A 17,811-nucleotide genomic window follows, 5' to 3' on the forward strand; every position below is an offset into this window, starting at 1 on the left:
TGGGGGTGGAGAAAGGATAGCAATGACAGGGAGCCGCCCAAAAGTTCCGAGAAAAGGGCTTGGGCAGAAACCGCATATACATAAAATTGTCGATCCCCTAAACTCTGGTCCTTTGCAAATACGACTTGGACAACGTTTCTCCGCGTGCCTCTGGCCACGTGCTCCCACGGAGCATGGCCACCTTTAGCTTCCGGAGCACCACTTCAATGTTGATGACAACTTGCCTAGTGGCGAACGAAGGGGCTGGCGTGAGCAGTTCCGGCCCAGGGGCCGAGATTATGTAATTTTCCCAGCAGCCCCACCTTACCTCTCCCGGGCGGGGTGGGGGAGGTCTCGCGCGGTCCCGGAGGCTACGTCCCGCCCCCTAGACGCGCGCAGGCGCCGATGGGCCTCACGTAGTCTACGTAAGGGATGGCGGAGGCTACGTGAAGACTAGGGCGGCGTGACTGAGCTACCTGGTACTTCTGTGTCCCAGAGGCGTCAGGGGCGCTAAAACTGCGGTGACCGCGCAGGCGGCGGCCAGGCTGAGAGGCCCGTGGGGTAGAGGTGGAGGCCGCAGGAGTTCTGAGGCGGTTTCTAGCCCCCGGTACAGGTAGGAAGCGGGCCATGACGTGTTAGTCGGTGGGGCTCGGAGCAGTCCCAGTGGTCACTCTGAGTTGCGTGGCCTAGCCTGGTCCGGTTTCCCACCCAACCCCCCTAAGTCAGGCCTGTGGTGACAGGCATCGGTCCCCGCTCCTCCTCACTTCTCCCGACTTCCTTAAACGAAGCAAACTTTGTCCATCCCCAAGGCCCATTTTCACTTGGTCTTCCGGATTGGGGTGATTTTAACGGCTTTGAAGAACTTCCCCAAAGATTTGTGAGCAAATGCCAAACAGAAGGGCAAAGTTAGAGGAAGCTTACAGTGTGCAGCAGGAAGAATGGAGTGCAGCTGTTAGGATGAATTGATTCTCCATGGTAGAGACCAGACCCTGGTGGACAGAAGCAACCGCGTCTGACCACTCTTCTCTGAAGGCTTCTAACACAGATCGTGTTTTTATTCAACGTGTGTGAGGAGACGGGGATGTCTACGTGACTTCCAGAAGTCTCATAGTCTGGCCATTGTCAAAAAGGCCTAATCCAAAAAGGCAACAAAGAATGATTCCTCCACTTACTCCTCTCTGGTTTTGTAAGTTCAGACCCCAATCTGTGAGAGGCTGCTGAGTGAGCTGGCAGAAGATAACCAAACCAGACTTGTTAGTGCTTGTGCTCCCAGCCCAGGGAGCCTCATTCAGGACTGGGCGGCCTGGCAGGGAATTTTGCATTTGAGAAATGAATTGACAGGTGGAGTTGAGAGACTTCTGAGAGGAAAGGCCAAGGCACAAAAGGCTCGGATAATTTTAACCTAAATAACCTTGAAGGAGCCATGTTACGGTGCGGAGTTATCTTAGAAATGCTTCTATGGTGTGAACATTCTAAGTGGAAATCCAATTTGAAATGGTCAGACCTTTTGGCAGGCAGTTGTCTATGTCAGTGTTAACCTTTACTTCTGTTTGGAAAACGTTTAAAACAGATCTGAAAAGGGAAACACTAAATATGAAGTTTTTAAATCTTAGGGTGTTCATAGGGCACAGGGGAAGGAAGTAATGGGAACTAATATTTATTGCATATTTTCTGTGTGCCAGGCACAAATCTCCTGTACCACCCATACTACAGCCCCGTGAGACAATCTCTCTCTTTTCTAAGTGGGGAGCAGGGAATTTTAAGTCATTAGCCCAAGGTCATATGGCTGACAAATAGTAGAGCTGACATTAAACCAAATCTACACCAAAGTGCTTGCTCTTTTTCATGTTTCTTCTACTTTCACTATAATAAAAAGATTATTGAAGGAAGCTCGGGATGTTTGGAGACACTTAACAAAACTTTTTGAGGTTAGTGTTGAGAAGGCAGCTATGTTTTCCCATAAAATGTTCCCTGGTGCTAACCTCAAAGATCAAATATTGGAAAGGAGATACTATATGGCATTTCTCACTTGTGTCTACTTAAATTTATGAACTTTGTCCAGTTCAAAGAATATTCCTTGAGCAGCCAGGGGTTGCAAAATATTGGGCAGTAACCTTTGATATTGAACTAATTCTTTTAAGAATTTATGGTATTATAAATACGAAATACAGAATATTCACTATCCCAGAGCATCTTGAAAGAATAGTACATACTCCCTTCTGCCACCTGCTCACCTCCATTAATACCCAACTCCCTGCATTCTGGCTTCCATCCTTACCACTTACCTACAGTTGCCAAAAATTATTTCCTTATTAACATTTGGAAAAATTTGACCCATATCTTACTTGAACTTTTTGCAGCCATTGCAACAGCTCTGTTTACTTGAAATGTGCTTCTGCTTGGACTTCTATAATGCCATTTTGACAAGAGTCTCCTCTTTTTCTCCAACCAGTCTTTCTTAGTTTCCATTCCGGTTCTTCCTATTATGCCCACCTTTTAGCTGTTATGATCTGTTTCAAGACTTTTTGGTGCTTTTGGGTTTTTAAACCTAAATCTTAATACTCCCTGGAGAATTTCATCCATTCCCACACCATCTCTATTTCCAGCTTAGGCTTGTATCCTAAACTTCAGACTTATATTTCTAACTACTTCCTTTTCTCCCTCTATAAAATAGATTATGATGCCTTTTAGGGATATTGTGAAACTTAAGAGGTATTAATTATGTAACATATTGCTTAAAAACACTCCAAACTTTTCAACAGGTACCAAATTTAATTTATTGCCTTTCCCCCCAATATTTTCATCCTTTATTGTTCTTTATCTCAAAGATGACTTTGTCCAGTTATTAATCAAGCCAAAACTTGGAATCACCCCAGATCTTTCTTTCCCACATTCTCTATACCCAAACATTTTATGCTGACAAGCATAAGTCTTAAATCTGTCAAATCTGTTTTCCTGTTCATTCCCAGTACCACTGCCAGTTCGATCCTGTTTTTTCTCTTATCTGATTATTTCAACCACTTATTTTTCCTGCCTCAGGTGCCCTTGTCCAATTCACCTTGTGCATGAGCTGTCAGACTTGTATTGCAAATCTGATAGGGTCTCTCCTACTTAAATCCTTCAGTTGATTCTAATTATTCAAACTTATTAGTGTGGTATTTAAATAAGGGGCCATTATGATCTGGCCCCTGTTGGCTTTTCTAACCTCATTTCCCCCTCTTGGGTCTATAAACCCAACATCATACCAAACTCCTACAATATGTTGTTTTAGGCCTTTATGCTATAGCTATTCCCCCATCTGCAGAGCCTCTTCTTGTGTACAGGAACTATGCTTTTTTAATTTTTTGCTTTTTTTATTTTTTAAAGAACTTTTTATTACAGAAGCACATCACAGGAAAATTAAAAAATATAAAGAAAAATAAGGCAATATGCCCATAACCCTACTGTACAAAATAATTATTTTTTTATATGTAGGTGTATGTATGTCCTTCTAATCCATTTTGTTTATATGTATTTGCTTCTAAAATAATGTGGGTTCTAATTTCATTTGTAACAATTTTTAATGGACAAAAGTAAATTTGTTTTTTTATATGTATCTATAGTTTAACCAAACAATTTCTAATTTTTCATTATTATAAGTAATACTGTTTTCCATAGTGGCTGCACCAATCTGCATTCCCACCAACAGTGCCTGATGAATCTCTTTTCTCCACATCCTCACCAACACTTGTTGTTTTATTGATGATAGCCATTCTGACAGGTGTGTTAAAGGGTTATTTTTAAAAAAGAATAATACGCAACAGAGACTCTACGTAGTCTACAATGCCTAAAATACTTACTGTCTGATCCTATACAGAAAAAGGCTGTAGGGCATCAAAATGGACATGTCAGTTAGACAACTGATGATATAGGGCTGGTGTTGACATGAGAGGAGAGGATTAGAAATACAGCCTAAATAGATTTATAGATTTGATGGTTGAAATCTAACTACTTTTTCAAACTCTGGCTCAAATGTTGGCCTGCCCCCTCCCCTCTCTCTCTCTTTCTTTCTTTCTTCTTTCCTTTCTTCTTTGTAAAGTCTTATATATTTGTAAGATGATTCCATTGTCCTCCATGTCTTCATATCATTTAGGATGTTTTTGCCACAACTCTGATTTCATTATATTTGTTGGTTCAAAAACTTGTTTAGATGGTGGAGTACCTGCTGTTCTTTTTAGAAAGCTATGAAATAATGATGTATTTAATTCCATCATGAACACTTGGAACAGTTTTATTAGCCAAAAATATGTATATATTATAAGTAAGTAATACAAAATCACAGATACCAGCCTGTATTTAGGAAGTGCTCTGGGAAGTGGTTCATAGCAGGGATTCTGGAAACAAAACTGGAATCAAACTATAGCTCTGTGTTACCTGATAGTTGTATTACTTAGCATCTCTGTGCCTCATTTCCTTATCTGTGAAATGGGATGTTAATGCTACTTTCCCTCAAAAGTTGTTATAAAGATTAAATTAATTGCTTTTTGTAAACCCTTTAGGACAGTGCCAGTGCCTAGGACTTTGTGTCTTATACATTGGCTTTTATCATGATGATGTTCACACATAAACACAAAGTTGATCTAAGCATGATTGGCTTCTCTAGTCATGTATTTCTTTTTTAAATATGTTTTTATTTATTTCAGAGAGAGGAAGGGAGAGAGAGAGAGAAACATCAATGATAAGAGTCATTGATTAGCTGCCTCCTGCACACCCCCTACTGGAGATCAAGCCTGAAACCCAGGCATGTGCCCTGACCGGGAATTGAACCACAATCTCCTGGATCCTAAGTCAATGCTCAACCGCTGAAACACGCTGGCCGGGCATGTATTATTTTCTTTACCACCAGTAGATAAGTAGTTGCATCTCATTCTTATTTCATTATACCCCTTCCCAGTTCCTATATAAAGCTTTTTATAGGCTCTCAAAAAATGCTTACTGAATGTGTAGTATAAATGGAAGCCAACCTAAAGAAATTAAATAACTTGTCCAAGGTTTTAGATAACGAAAGACAGAGTCTAAACTAGAACCCAGGCCTTTTTACCCTCACCTCATTGTTTTTTTATAATGCTATCTGAAATGAACAGTATTACATAAGAGAAAAGCAGGAGAGAGTCATAGATATATTTTTCAGTTGTTTCCAGATTTGATTGGTATATGTAGAATAGTAGTCCATTTAGGGTTGTGTGTTTTTTTATACTCATTTCTAAGGTGCAATGAAAGTCTTCCACGCTTTCTGTGTTGTCCTTTTGGTGTTTGGGAGTGTCTCTGAAGCCAAGTTTGATGATTTCGAGGATGAGGAGGACATAGTCGAGTATGATGATAATGACTTTGCTGAATTTGAGGATGTCACAGAAGATTCTGTTACTGAATCTCCCCAACGAGTGATTACCACTGAAGATGATGAAGATGAGACCACTGTGGAGTTAGAAGGGCAAGATGAAAACCAAGAAGGAGATTTTGAAGATGCAGATACCCAGGTGAGGTTCTTTTTATTGATCTCTCAGCAAATTGGAAGGATGGGAAAATCTGTAACTAGCACTTTTTGCAGACATTAAAAGTAAGATCCAGGCCTAGGAAGACCTTTACTCTCTGGTGTCTTCATTTTTGTCTAGTAGGCAGAGCTCTTCTAAATGTTTTGTGGTATATTTCCCAACTTTCACATTGAAGAAAGAATGAATTGTCTTTTTCTCTTCTATGGAAAGCCTGGCAGGGGGAAGGGGTGGAAAATGGATTCTGTGTGTGTGTGGGAATTATATCGTTTAGAACTCAGGGTTCAAAAGCATGGAGAGTTATCATTTGTTAAACACATGTAATATCTCTGTGCTTGCTGCTTTCGTGTTCTGTTTTCCTCTACAACTGTTGCCTACAAAAATGAGATGCAATTGCTGGCAACATTTGTAGGGAGAAACAGATTGTGCCTCATTTTTGCAGGAGGGAGATACCGAGGGTGAACCATATGATGATGAAGAATTTGAAGGTTATGAAGACAAACCAGATACTTCTTCTAGCAAAAATAAAGACCCAATAACAATTGTTGATGTAGGTATACAGGATTCTGAATTACAAACTAACCAACAAAATACCTTGCTGTTATTAATCCCAGAAATATAATTAGTGACATGTAGCTGGTATTGATGTAATAATGGGAGCTGGGGAAGACTCTAACATCAGTTCTTCTGATAAAACCGAACACCTAGAGAAGCAACCCATGTTTCTGTTCTAGCCCTCAGTTTTATTTATCCAAGGAATGATGAAGATGATAAACATTGAATTTATTTTGGGGTGGGACTCAAAATCAAGTTTAATACAAAGGGCTATCCATCTTTTTATCCCATTTGACTGTCCTCACATTTCCTTAAAGAGTCTTTTACAAAGCCAACCTGGAAAATCAAAATGGGCAGGTTTTTCAAAGTCTAACCATATTTAGTGACAGTCATCTAAAGGATCTACTCCCATTTATAGGTTTTCTCATTGTTCTTCATCTCATGAGTTAGACTCCACCCTTCAGCCTCAACCAGCAGTAAATGGAAAATTGTTGTTCTTTAGGTTCCTGCACACCTCCAGAACAGTTGGGAGAGTTATTATCTAGAAATTTTGATGGTGACTGGTCTGCTCGCCTACATCATGAACTACATTATTGGGAAGAATAAAAACAGTCGCCTTGCTCAGGCCTGGTTTAACTCTCATAGGGAGCTTTTGGAGAGCAACTTTACCTTAGTAGGTAAGTCAGGCTGTTAGAAGGCCTGCTATGGGCTTGAAAGCTGTCTCGTAAGAACTGTTTATTCCCTGCAGTATAAGCATCTAACTGTTTTCATGGACTGCTGAAGAGGATGCTTTTTAATTTTCTTTCAAGAATCCCATTTTTGTTGGGTTTTATATGCTGAATAAATTGTATTTATGAAATTTTCTCATCTGTCATCAACAATTGCTAAACAGCTTCTGATTAGAATGAGATAATCTGTTATCAAAATAAGTTGATAAGAGTTTGGCCAAAGGCAAGGAATTTTGACATTTTAAATAGTTTGATAAATGCTTTTAGTTCATCTTTTAGAAATTAGAAATCTCTCAAAATTCCCTTAGGTTCTAGGCACTGGAGTTTCAAATGCACTGAAGAGGTGTACACTGAAGTACCTTAGAGGAGCCCCTATAGTTGTGTAGTATAAGGAGTAAGGTGGACTTGCCCACTTTCACCTCTATTTCACTTGGTTCCTCTTTAATAGTAAGCAAGTATCCATCTGCCATGCTCTTTAGCAGACTGTTTATGTGTTGTGCTAGGTACTTTGTATATATTGTTTCTATTTAATCTTTGGAATAATACTGTCAATTGGATAGTTTCTATTTTGCTAAGGAGGGGACTGAACTCCAGAAGTGCTATTCTGTTGCAACCATTATATTAAGCCTATCTACTTGCTTTCAAATGCCATGCTTTCTCTGCTGTACCATGTTATTTCAGAGTACTTTTTCACCTGGACTTTAAGAAAATAATAAGCAGCCTTTAATGCCTTCCACTTCCCCTTGTGTGTTTTCATTTGGTGTGTCAGACTTGCTTTACCTTGTGAGGTTGAACAAATTCTTTCATATAGTTAAGTGAAGAGAGAAAATGGTTGGAATTTTGGCTTTTTCTAGATCTAAAATACAGCTCTTACTACCACTGTTATCATTTTGCTGTTGAAAAAGCAAACTTGGTTGTAGTTAACTCATAGGGGAGTGTTAGTTTATAGTAATGGTATTTTTTTATTCACTGCATAGGAGTATTTTTAACTTTGGGGAGAAACATTTAAACTGATTTTGCTCCATTTTTTATCTACTCTTAAGAAATTTATACTCCAGGCTGATTGTTATTAACAAAGACATGTAAGTAATGCTAAAGTCTATTTTTATTAATGGAGACAATAGTTTTTAAAGTGAAAGGAATGGTGCCCATCTGTTGTCATCTATGTCCAAAGGAGAATTCTATAAGATAGCAAAATATTCCCACCCTAAAACTATGATCATTGTGGGGTCACGGTGGAGGAGGGTATGGGGATTAGGCGCCAGCGTTTTCAGGGCGTCACATTCAGTGGTTTACCCATAGGGGATGATGGAACAAACAAAGAAGCCACAAGCACTGGGAAGCTGAACCAGGAGAACGAGCACATCTACAACCTGTGGTGCTCTGGTCGGGTGTGCTGTGAGGGGATGCTTATCCAGCTCAGGGTAAGGAGGCCGTTTCTCATGCAGTGTGTACGTCTGCCTTTTGTTTTTTCCAGCATGATTCCAAACCCTCTAAGTTTAGTGTTTCATGCTTTCATGTCTGACTTAAAATGAGGTCTAAAAATCTTCTTTCTACTACTAACTGGCAAATGTGGAGTATATTTGAAGCATCTGATGCCCCCTCCATGGTCTCTTCTTTATAGTAAGTAGAAGTTACAACAGTTTTTTTGTTTTTGGTGGTGGTTTTGTTTTTGTTTTTTTCAGTTCCTCAAGAGACAAGACTTACTGAATGTCCTGGCCCGGATGATGAGGCCAGCAAGTGATCAAGTGGTATGTATTCTTGTATTCTTCCTGCTGCTTTTCTCTGTACAGATTGAATTTTTAACTTCTTAGAGCTCATTCCATTTCTTGCCTGGATTCTGTTTGGAGTTTCTAACAATTTATGTACTTTGCCAAAAAATGGACCCTTTTCTGTTTAGACAGATCATCTTCCACGGGGTGCATGTGATTAGGTCAATCACCAGGATAATGTCTCTTTTGAATAACGGCAAAGTCAGCTGATTAGGGATCTTCTGCTACCTAACACAACAGAGCCATGGGAGTGATGTCCCACCATGTTCACAAGTCCCGCTCACATTTAAGGGGAGGATGTGTATATACACCGGTGGTGGGAATCTTGGGGCCATCTCAGAAATCTGCCTACCACAGAACCTAACAGGTGAGTTTTGTCATGTGTTTTTTTTAAGCAAATAAAAGTAACCATGAATGATGAAGACATGGATACCTATGTGTTTGCTATTGGTACTCGGAAAGCCTTGGTGCGACTGCAGAAAGAGATGCAGGATCTGGTACGTTGAGTTCAAACTCAAATATACGTAGAAACTATGCCTAGTTATTACATAGACATTCAGCTTCAGAGCATAGCATAAACAACCACTTTGAAATAGGTCAGTGCATATTCTTTTGAGAAGAAAAGGTCTGTGCATAATAAAATGTTATGTCTTACTTTCAGTTACTTTTTCTTCTAGAGTGAGTTCTGTAGTGACAAACCTAAGTCTGGAGCAAAGTATGGACTGCCAGACTCCTTGGCCATCCTGTCGGAGATGGGAGAAGTCACAGAGGGGATGATGGACGCAAAGGTAAATGCAGTGGGAGGCATGCATGAGCGGACCTGGGCATCTACAGGGTCCTCACCCTGAAAGTCACACTGTGTAAGTTCTCCATTTTCACACAGTGCACTGGTTATGTATTCCTTTCCCACAAAAACATTATAGTACTTTCTTTAAGCTATAGGTTAACTTGTCAAAAAAATTTGATTAGTGAATAAGTTCTCTCTATATCAAGAGCAACTTGTTCTTAGGATTGCTGATGGCTTTCAGGTTTTTTGAAAAAGGACTATAACTTTACTGTTTAGCACTATGTCATTTAGTCCGTTATTTTAGTTTCAGCTAGTGTAAGAGGAAGGGATGTACAGAGAGCAATTTTTTTTCTATTGGTTGTATAATGGTAATAGCACATCTTAGTATCGTAAAAATATAGGATAGCTCAAAGACAGTTAAAAATGTAAGGTCAAGGTGATACGTTGACGAAGACTCTTCCACAATTATTTTAGATTTTATCTCCATGCTTTCATTCTTATTAAGAACATTATTTTGAGACATACTTTCAGCTGCTCAATAAGAATAATTTAAGGATTGGTGTTTCTAAAGAAAAGATACTAGTTTCATTGTAGTTCTCTATAGTGAAAATCCTTATTTAAATTTAATTTTTTTAAAGCTTTCGCCTTAATGACATTGTACAAAAGGAAGGAGGATTGAAGAGTGAATATCTTCATGAAAAAAAGGGAAATGTATCAAACCCTACTATAAAAAATAATAATTTTCTCTATTTCAGATGGTCCACTTTCTTACACACTATGCCGACAAGATTGAATCCATTCATTTTTCAGACCAGTTCTCAGGTCCAAAAATTATGCAAGAGTACGTATGAAATACAAATATTGAAAATGACTTTCCTCTTTAGCTTTCTGTGTTGAAACACCTGCAAGATGCTTCTGCAGTTTCCCTTACCAAATGAGTGAAGGAAGTTCATAACTCCCAAGTTTTCTTTTGCTTTGACTACATGCATCATGAAGGTAGTTGGAAACCTATGGGAGACAAACAAACCTCCCCAGTTTGCATGTGTCACTGCACATGGAAGAGAATCTTCCAAAATGGCTAATAATAAGAAAATACAATTGCTAATCTCTTTGTCCTTTGTAGTCTAGGTTCTTTTTTTTTTTTCTTTTCAATTTATGATAGGAATCTGTAATGTTTGATTTGTGTTTGATTGATTACAAATCTGGCCTTTTCTGGCTTCCTTCTCTGTATAGTGGATGATTATATTCTTTCCTAGTATATTATCAAATGCCCTCAATACCCATAGAGTTTCTGGCTTTATAGTAATATTTTTCAAATGTATATAGTCAGGCCTTGAATTTGTTGTTTGAATTCTTATGCCATTTCAGGAGAGCATACGTATTTAAGTTTACCCTTGGTGTAGAAATGATTCTGACCTAAGTTTTTGGTTAAGGGCTACTCTCTCAAAGGCTGTGAAATTGAGTGCAATTAAAAGCCATTCTGGATTTTTGTTGTGTGTCAGAATTACTCAAATCCTTTTGCCTCTAGATGGTGTTGCATCATCCTTGTCTTGCTCAACTCAATATCAACACCATGGGCAAAGTACCACATTATGGTAACCATGGAGCCTTTTGGGGTGAGGGGAGGCGAGTTGATAGTCAAAGATTACAAGGAAACTAAATTATATATGCTATAGTAGATTATTTCTAAATTTATTCTGAGCCTGGCTCAAAAATAAGATACTTCATTATAGGAAGGAAGATAGGAGTTGGAAATAAAACATAAAAGCTCATCAAAATAAACAAAAATGTTATTTAAAATACGGGCCTCACACTTAAATGTTGGCTCATTTCTCATCCCCCAGGTGAGATGGAATAGATCTTTCCTGGAGGGGACATCATTGGAGGTGTTCAAGTATAGGATAAAGATCTCTTGGGAATGCATTCATCAGATAGACTAGTGGATCAATGACCTGTAAAGCTCCTTCAGGCTCTGAGATTATATTTGACTTGGGGATGCCAAGCCAAATCCTATACTGATTATTTGTAGGTGTCTGTTCACCTAAGTGAACTGAGTAACTTACATGCATAGAGAATATCTTTCTTGTGTACTTTCTAAATAGCCTTTTCTTTTATGACAGGGAAGGTCAGCCTTTAAAGCTGCCTGAAACTAAGAGGACACTACTGTTCACATTTAGTGGTAAGCATTCCATGTCCTGTCTGGGCTGTCTGCTTTCTGAGTGATGACCTGGAGGGAGAGTGTTGTTCCCTCCTGAGTGACAGCTATAAAAACTCCATTAAAACTGACCCCAGGCCTGCTTACTGCCTTTGGGTTTCTTCATTAAGAGATCCTTGTATATGTTTTAATTTCTATTTTCTGCTGCTTAAGAAACCTAGAGAAAGGAGTTTATTAATAAATAAATAAAAAAGTTGGGTGACTCAGAAATATTAATAGTGCCGTTAACTCAATAGGAAAATGGCTTTGTTTTCTAGTGCCTGGCTCAGGTAACACTTACCCAAAGGATATGGAGGCTTTGCTACCCCTGATGAACATGGTGATTTATTCTATTGACAAAGCCAAAAAGTTCCGGCTCAACAGAGAAGTAAGACCCACAGCCTTTATTATAAGTTGGCACCTGTTATTTTTTCTTCTGGGGGGTCATCTATTAAGGACTTCAGTGATTGTATCTTTGCTAATTTACCTGAAAGTGCTAAATGGGAGTAGTTTTATGAAAGAATACTAAATGGGAATTTGCCTCTGTTGGATTAAAATGGATTTCCTATGAAACTCTGTTCCTTGGGGAAAGGGCAAACAAAAAGCAGATAAGAACCGAGCTCGAGTGGAAGAGAACTTCTTGAAGCTGACACATGTACAGAGACAGGAAGCTGCACAGTCTCGACGTGAGGAGAAGAAACGGGCAGAGAAGGAGCGAATCATGAATGAGGAAGATCCTGAGAAACAGCGCAGGCTGGAGGTGAGGCAAACTTTGTATCATTGGGGGAAACGAAGATTTATAAAGTACCTATTTGTTCCATATTGGCTCTTAGGGTCATTTGTGGAGGAATGTACACAGGCTAAAAGTTTAGCACTGTCTCAGTACCCGGACATTCAGTGTTTAGCTCTACAAAGACTAGGGCTTCAGACTGTGTTAGATTGCGCCTGAGCCTGGAAAGGATAGGAATTTTCCTGTTCCCCCAGTACCACCTCATTTTGAAGGTTACACTGTCATCTTTCAAGCCAAATACTGAAGTAGAAAGAAAGTAGGAATTTTAATGGAAGCCAGCACGTGAGGCCTGTGGTCCAAATAAACTTGTTTTATAACATTTTATATTTGATTATAGAATTACAGAATTCTGATACTTTGTGTTTTTGGTGTCTATTTTGTACATAACTGGAATCTCAAGACTAGTTCTTAATTTTTTATTTTTTTAATCCTCACCTGAGGATATGTCTTTATTGATTTGAGAGAAAGAGAGGAAGGGAGAGGGGGAGAGAAAGAGTGAAACATCAGTGTGAGAGAGAAACATCAATCAGTTGCCTCCTGTGCGAGCCCCAACTGAGGATCAAACCCGAGTTGGAGCATCTTCCCGAAATGCCAGGGTAGCAGGTTTGATCCCTAGTCAGGGACGTACAGGAATCAACCCAGTGATGCATAAATGAGTGGAACAGCAAGCTGAGGTCTCTCTCTCTCTCTGTCTCCCTACCCCTCTCTCTCAGATCAGTTTTTTAAAAAAGATCTTAGGGTTTTCTGAAGTACAAATCCGTGGCAAATTCATATAATTGTTATGATGAAAGTTGAGCTAGTGTTCCCTGGGTATAGGAAAAATCAGGCCAGACTAACAAAGCCAGCTTCAATACAGTATTTCGTTTCTTTCTAACCTGAGATTGTAGTTACCTTTGTTTCAAGTTAATTTTTATTAACCAACGAAGATATCAGCAATTTTTATAACTATCTTCTGGAATGTAATTTATGGTGCAAGTCTAGGTTTTTGAATAATATTATAGGCAGTATTCTAGTTTTGATTTTTTTAAATGTGCTTAGAGCTTAGTTTGGATTCTCTCTCTAGGAAGCTGCCTTGAGACGTGAACAAAAGAAATTGGAAAAGAAGCAAATGAAAATGAAACAAATCAAGGTGAAAGCCATGTAAAGTCATCCCAGAGACCCGAGTCCTGACGCCACCCATACTCTGAATGCACAGGAAACGCAAGAAGCACCAGTCCGTTTCTCATCTGAAAGTTCAAACACTCCCAGCGACTGAGAAATCCTTATTTCATCAAATGTTCTGTTTTTGGTTTGGAGTTTTACGGAGGTTAGAAATACATTGGAAGGACTCTGTTTCAGTCATTTTCTTCCAGATAATCAAATTATTTTGATTATTTTATGAAAGGAATGCTATATGAACTGTGTAGTTTTTAAATACTTTTAAAATTATAACGTGAATCATTTGCTTTTAGTGCTATTGTATTTGAAGAAATATCATGAATTTATAGATATACAATTAGATTGTTGTTTTGTGTTTAAACTAGGCAGTCGAAATGGCTATAAAGTATGACCCTAAACTAAGATTCCACAAATAACTGTTGGAATTGCACAATAAATGTTGGTGTTTTCTTCTGTGTCTACATTAAACTTGTAAAAAACAACCACCTTAGAACACTATCTGTGGTATTGAAATTTCAGGGACTCAAAACAGTGTAGTTCACTGTATGTTTTGTAGGTGGGGGTGCTGATGTCAGTATTACAGGATATCTGTAGATTTTAGAGCACTGCCATGTACATGGAAAATTCTAGGGATAGGAGTATAGGAGCAGTTTTCTCCTTACCTGATACCATAAGCTAATGACATTGTGAATTTAAGTGGTTGTATGTTTTTCTTGAGTAACAAATGCATGAAAAATTACCTGCTTCACCCAGGGCAGATGAGTGGTCTACATGAAGTTGCAGATGTTTTCCTTCTTGGTTGGATGTCCATGGAGAAGCTCCGTTCTGTATGTTGTGGCTGTGTCCCTTTGCTTCTCCTGCTTTTATCTCTTCCACAGCTGAGGCTGGATATATTCTTTCAGAGAAATAGCCATGAATATGCATAAATACACTTTTTAAAATGAGCTTTCCTAAACTATTGAGAGTTCTGTCTGACTCTTGAAGGAACTCCTGGGGGAGAGGCCCATCTGTCTGCACGAGCATTTAGCTTGTTCAGATCTCTGCATTTTATAAATGCTTCCTACTAAGAAAGCATTTTTTTTTAAGTCACTGCTTTACCAGGTAATTTTTGCTGGGGATGGGAAAGGGTTGGGTTTTTGGTGGGAGAGGGGTGGGCAGGTGTTTTTTCGCTGATGCTTTATGTGCAGGTGTGTTCTGAGGCAGTAACAAGTTGCTGTGGAAACAGAATGTGCTGCTTCCTTTGTAACTGCATGGAAACTTTTCACATGGGTTTTTCTCTAGGTTAATGCAGAAATGCGTCAACTGGGAGGATGCAAATGTAACTTTTTTAACAGTTCATAAAATTAAGTTATTAAAATAAAAATAACAAAATTTAATGCTGTATAATTCTAGAATTAGCCTTGTTTTACAAACCTTTAAACTACATTTTAGAAATCAAAATTGATATGCTTAGCTATCTTTTGATTAATAAAATCTTTCTTAAAGTCCCACACATTTGGACCATGGCAGCTAATTTTGTAATTTAAACATTCATATGAATGGTAACCTATGGACATATATTAAACTCATTGACAAAAATCTCAGAGTGCCGCCTTTACTTTTCTGGGGTTTCCCTACAACATTATAAGCCCATAGGAATGTTTTCTCTGTTCTATAAAGATCAGCACTGAAATGCTTTTCCTTCAAAAGAGTTGGCTTTGACAAGAATCCCTTAGTTATTGTCAGTTCGTTTTTAAATGCTTTGTATTTTTAGAGTTCCATATGTTAACGGGCTTCTCTCTGAAGTCTGCCTCTTGAGTTAGGACACCATTCTCTCTCCTAAGAATGAGAGGACAGAGAGAAGAGAATCTTGTTGACTGTCACACATTGGAAAACCACTAAGCCCTCCAATCTTGTTTGTATTGCCTGGGCACTTAGCATCGCTACAACAAGCGCTGGACTGGAAAAGAAAACCTGGCTCTTAGTGCCAACGAAACCAATAAAGAATCATTTGACTCTGGGCATGTCACGTCTTTGAGTCTCTGTTCTGTTCTTCTACAAAATGAGGATAGTAATTATTTTCTCTGCCTACCTCACAGGTATGTCAGCACCAAGAGAGAGTATCTGTAAACTGCTCTTCTGAACTACAGCACTTTGAAAATGTTAGGGTCGTGCCCTGGCCAGGTGGCTCAATTGGTTGGGCGTTGTCCCAGGCACCAAAACGTAGTGGGTTCGATTACTAGTCAGGGCACCTACCTAGGCTGCAGGTTCAACCCCCAGTCAGGAGGCAACCAAACGATGTTTCACTCTCCCTCTCTCTAAAATATCAATAAAACATACCCTCGGGTGAGGGTTTAAAAAAAAATGTTACAGGTGCTCTCCCTCTTCAGAGCACTCCTGCACCTTTCCCTTTCCCCCCTTCTTCCCCCAAAGCCCACTGCCTTTGCTTTTCCCTCTCTTAAGCTCCAAGGGTCCTTCATTGCTTCGGTAACTTGTTTCCTTATAATTTGAATAAATAAAAATGTGCCCTTGCAGGGTAGCTCAGTTGGTTAGAGCATTGTCTAGATATGCCAAGGTTGAGGGTTCGATTCCAGGTCAGTGCATATAAAAGAATCAACCAGTGGATGCATAAATAAGGAACAACAAATCCATATTTCTGTCTCTCTAAAAATATAAAATAATAAAAATTAAAATATAAGGTATCATCTAGGACTATTTTCCAAGTGGTGCATTTTTGCTTTACTCTTGAGTTTCTCCCAGTGGAACCAAGCAGATACTTTCAGAGTTCTCTAACTTTATTTGTTGGGGTTTTTTGGGGGGGGAGGATAATAGTTTATAATTCTGTTTCCTTAGTAATAGAATATTTTCCTGTCAAGCAACTAGACGTGAAACTCTTTTCAGATGGGACTTAGACCAAAGAAAAACATTGGTATTCTCATTCCACTCATCCATTAGGAATGGGCAATGTGAAAATTATTTAAAGCAGTGTCTATAAACTCAAAAAATTTATTTTGCATTTGGAAGAAAGTTGTACAAGTTGAATGCCATTTTGTCAACTCCATGAACTGGGAAGTAATACCATTTTCAGAAGAAAGTTTTTTTTTTCTGAAGGAGTGAACCTTGTGTCTACTACTATACCACTTTCAATGGATATTATTAGTTTTTATGTTCATCGTTTAAAATAAACTGACCTCTTCCATTTCACCTATTTGGTTTTAATCAAGTAATGTAACACTTATTTAAAAGGCACCCAGGCATTTTTAAGTAGTTCCATGGGAGTTTTTGGAAATCAGGTAATACTACATCTGCCTGGGTTATTTATTGCATCAACTCTGCCTGAGAGAGAACTCCTAACTGCTCTGCGACCACATTTGCAACTTAAATAGCTTTCTTTTGCATCTTTTTCTTGCATGTAACTGCATCACTTAGCAAAACTATAGTAGCAAAGTTAGAACTGAAGCCAGTTTTCTGCTTCAGGAAAGAGCCCTGGATTTGTGGGCAGGGACCCAGATGCTGTCCTAGTACTTTAGCAAGTCTGTTTCCTCTTCTATAAGTGTGCATTAATTATCTAAAATGGCTGTTCAGAGGATCATATTAGGTAACATGTAGAAAGTGCTTTGACATATAAAATGATATGCAAATTAAATAATCCTCAATTTGCCTGGCTGGGCATGGCTCAGTGGTTGAGCATCAACCTAGGATCCAGGAGGTCACAGTTTGATTCCTGGGGTGCAGCTCGATCCCCAACGGGGGGCATGCAGGAGGCAGCAGAACAATGACTCTCATCATTGATAGTTCAACTCTCTCCCTCTCCCTCTCTCTGAATCAATAAATACATATATTTTTTTAAAAATCCTCAATTTGTTAAACTACACTTCATAAGCATTTCACTTGAGTATTCTAGACTATTAGTTTTACCTCTCAGTTAATTTATGTGGTATCTTGAAGAGGGCAGCGCACTTAGCTTAAACTGGATGCTCAGAGTTTAACACAAGACAGGATCTTCTGTCCATCTCCATTCCTCTAGGCTTCAAGCCAGTTTCAGAAAGCTCCGGAAATCTTGGAGAGTCCCAACTCCTATTATAAATAAGTGAAGAGCATTAGGGTGCTTGTGCATCCCAGGGCTCATAACAAGTAAAAAGTGAAACAGGAAGAGACTGACTTTGTAAACTCTGAAAGTTCACCTTTCATTACACTGGTTTTCTAAATTACCTGGATTTAGGTTGCCCTTTTGCAAGGAAAACTAAAGGTAATAGAACTTTTCTCCTTGAAACACAGCAGAGTCTGGACCAAAAGTTTCTCCAGCTTTTGTGGATAATCAGGAAGACAGTGAGATCTTTT

At 38.9% G+C, this 17,811-nt stretch overlaps 1 protein-coding gene across 2 annotated transcripts; it reads left to right on the forward strand.

Moving 5' to 3' along the window:
* The first annotated feature begins 200 nt into the window (after positions 1 to 200).
* On the forward strand, positions 201 to 15,071 carry CCDC47 (coiled-coil domain containing 47). 2 transcript variants are annotated; one of them, XM_081162135.1, is made up of 14 exons: positions 389 to 592; positions 3,637 to 3,739; positions 5,227 to 5,495; positions 5,950 to 6,057; positions 6,565 to 6,739; positions 8,093 to 8,214; positions 8,476 to 8,541; positions 8,958 to 9,059; positions 9,240 to 9,350; positions 10,105 to 10,190; positions 11,470 to 11,528; positions 11,822 to 11,931; positions 12,136 to 12,303; positions 13,397 to 15,071. In XM_081162135.1, exons 2-14 carry the CDS (start codon positions 3,721 to 3,723, stop codon positions 13,475 to 13,477), a joined length of 1,476 nt encoding a protein of 491 aa, XP_081018261.1. In that variant the 5' UTR covers positions 389 to 592; positions 3,637 to 3,720; the 3' UTR covers positions 13,478 to 15,071. The 2 variants fall into 2 exon arrangements, with proteins under 2 accessions (XP_081018262.1, XP_081018261.1); XM_081162136.1 differs by lacking the exon at positions 3,637 to 3,739 and having other exon boundaries at positions 201 to 592.
* The last annotated feature ends 2,740 nt before the right edge of the window (positions 15,072 to 17,811 follow it).

The sequence above is a fragment of the Miniopterus schreibersii genome (genome assembly GCF_964146895.1).
Source record: "Miniopterus schreibersii genome assembly, chromosome: 16".
Taxonomy (NCBI): domain Eukaryota; kingdom Metazoa; phylum Chordata; class Mammalia; order Chiroptera; family Miniopteridae; genus Miniopterus; species Miniopterus schreibersii.

Excerpts from the sequence above, each read along its gene's own strand:
- CCDC47 (XM_081162135.1), top strand. Across the intron at positions 8,542-8,957 it reads GGCCAGCAAGTGATCAAGTG|CAAATAAAAGTAACCATGAA; the intron begins GTATGTATTCTT and ends GTTTTTTTTAAG. Across the intron at positions 11,932-12,135 it reads AGTTCCGGCTCAACAGAGAA|GGCAAACAAAAAGCAGATAA; the intron begins GTAAGACCCACA and ends CCTTGGGGAAAG.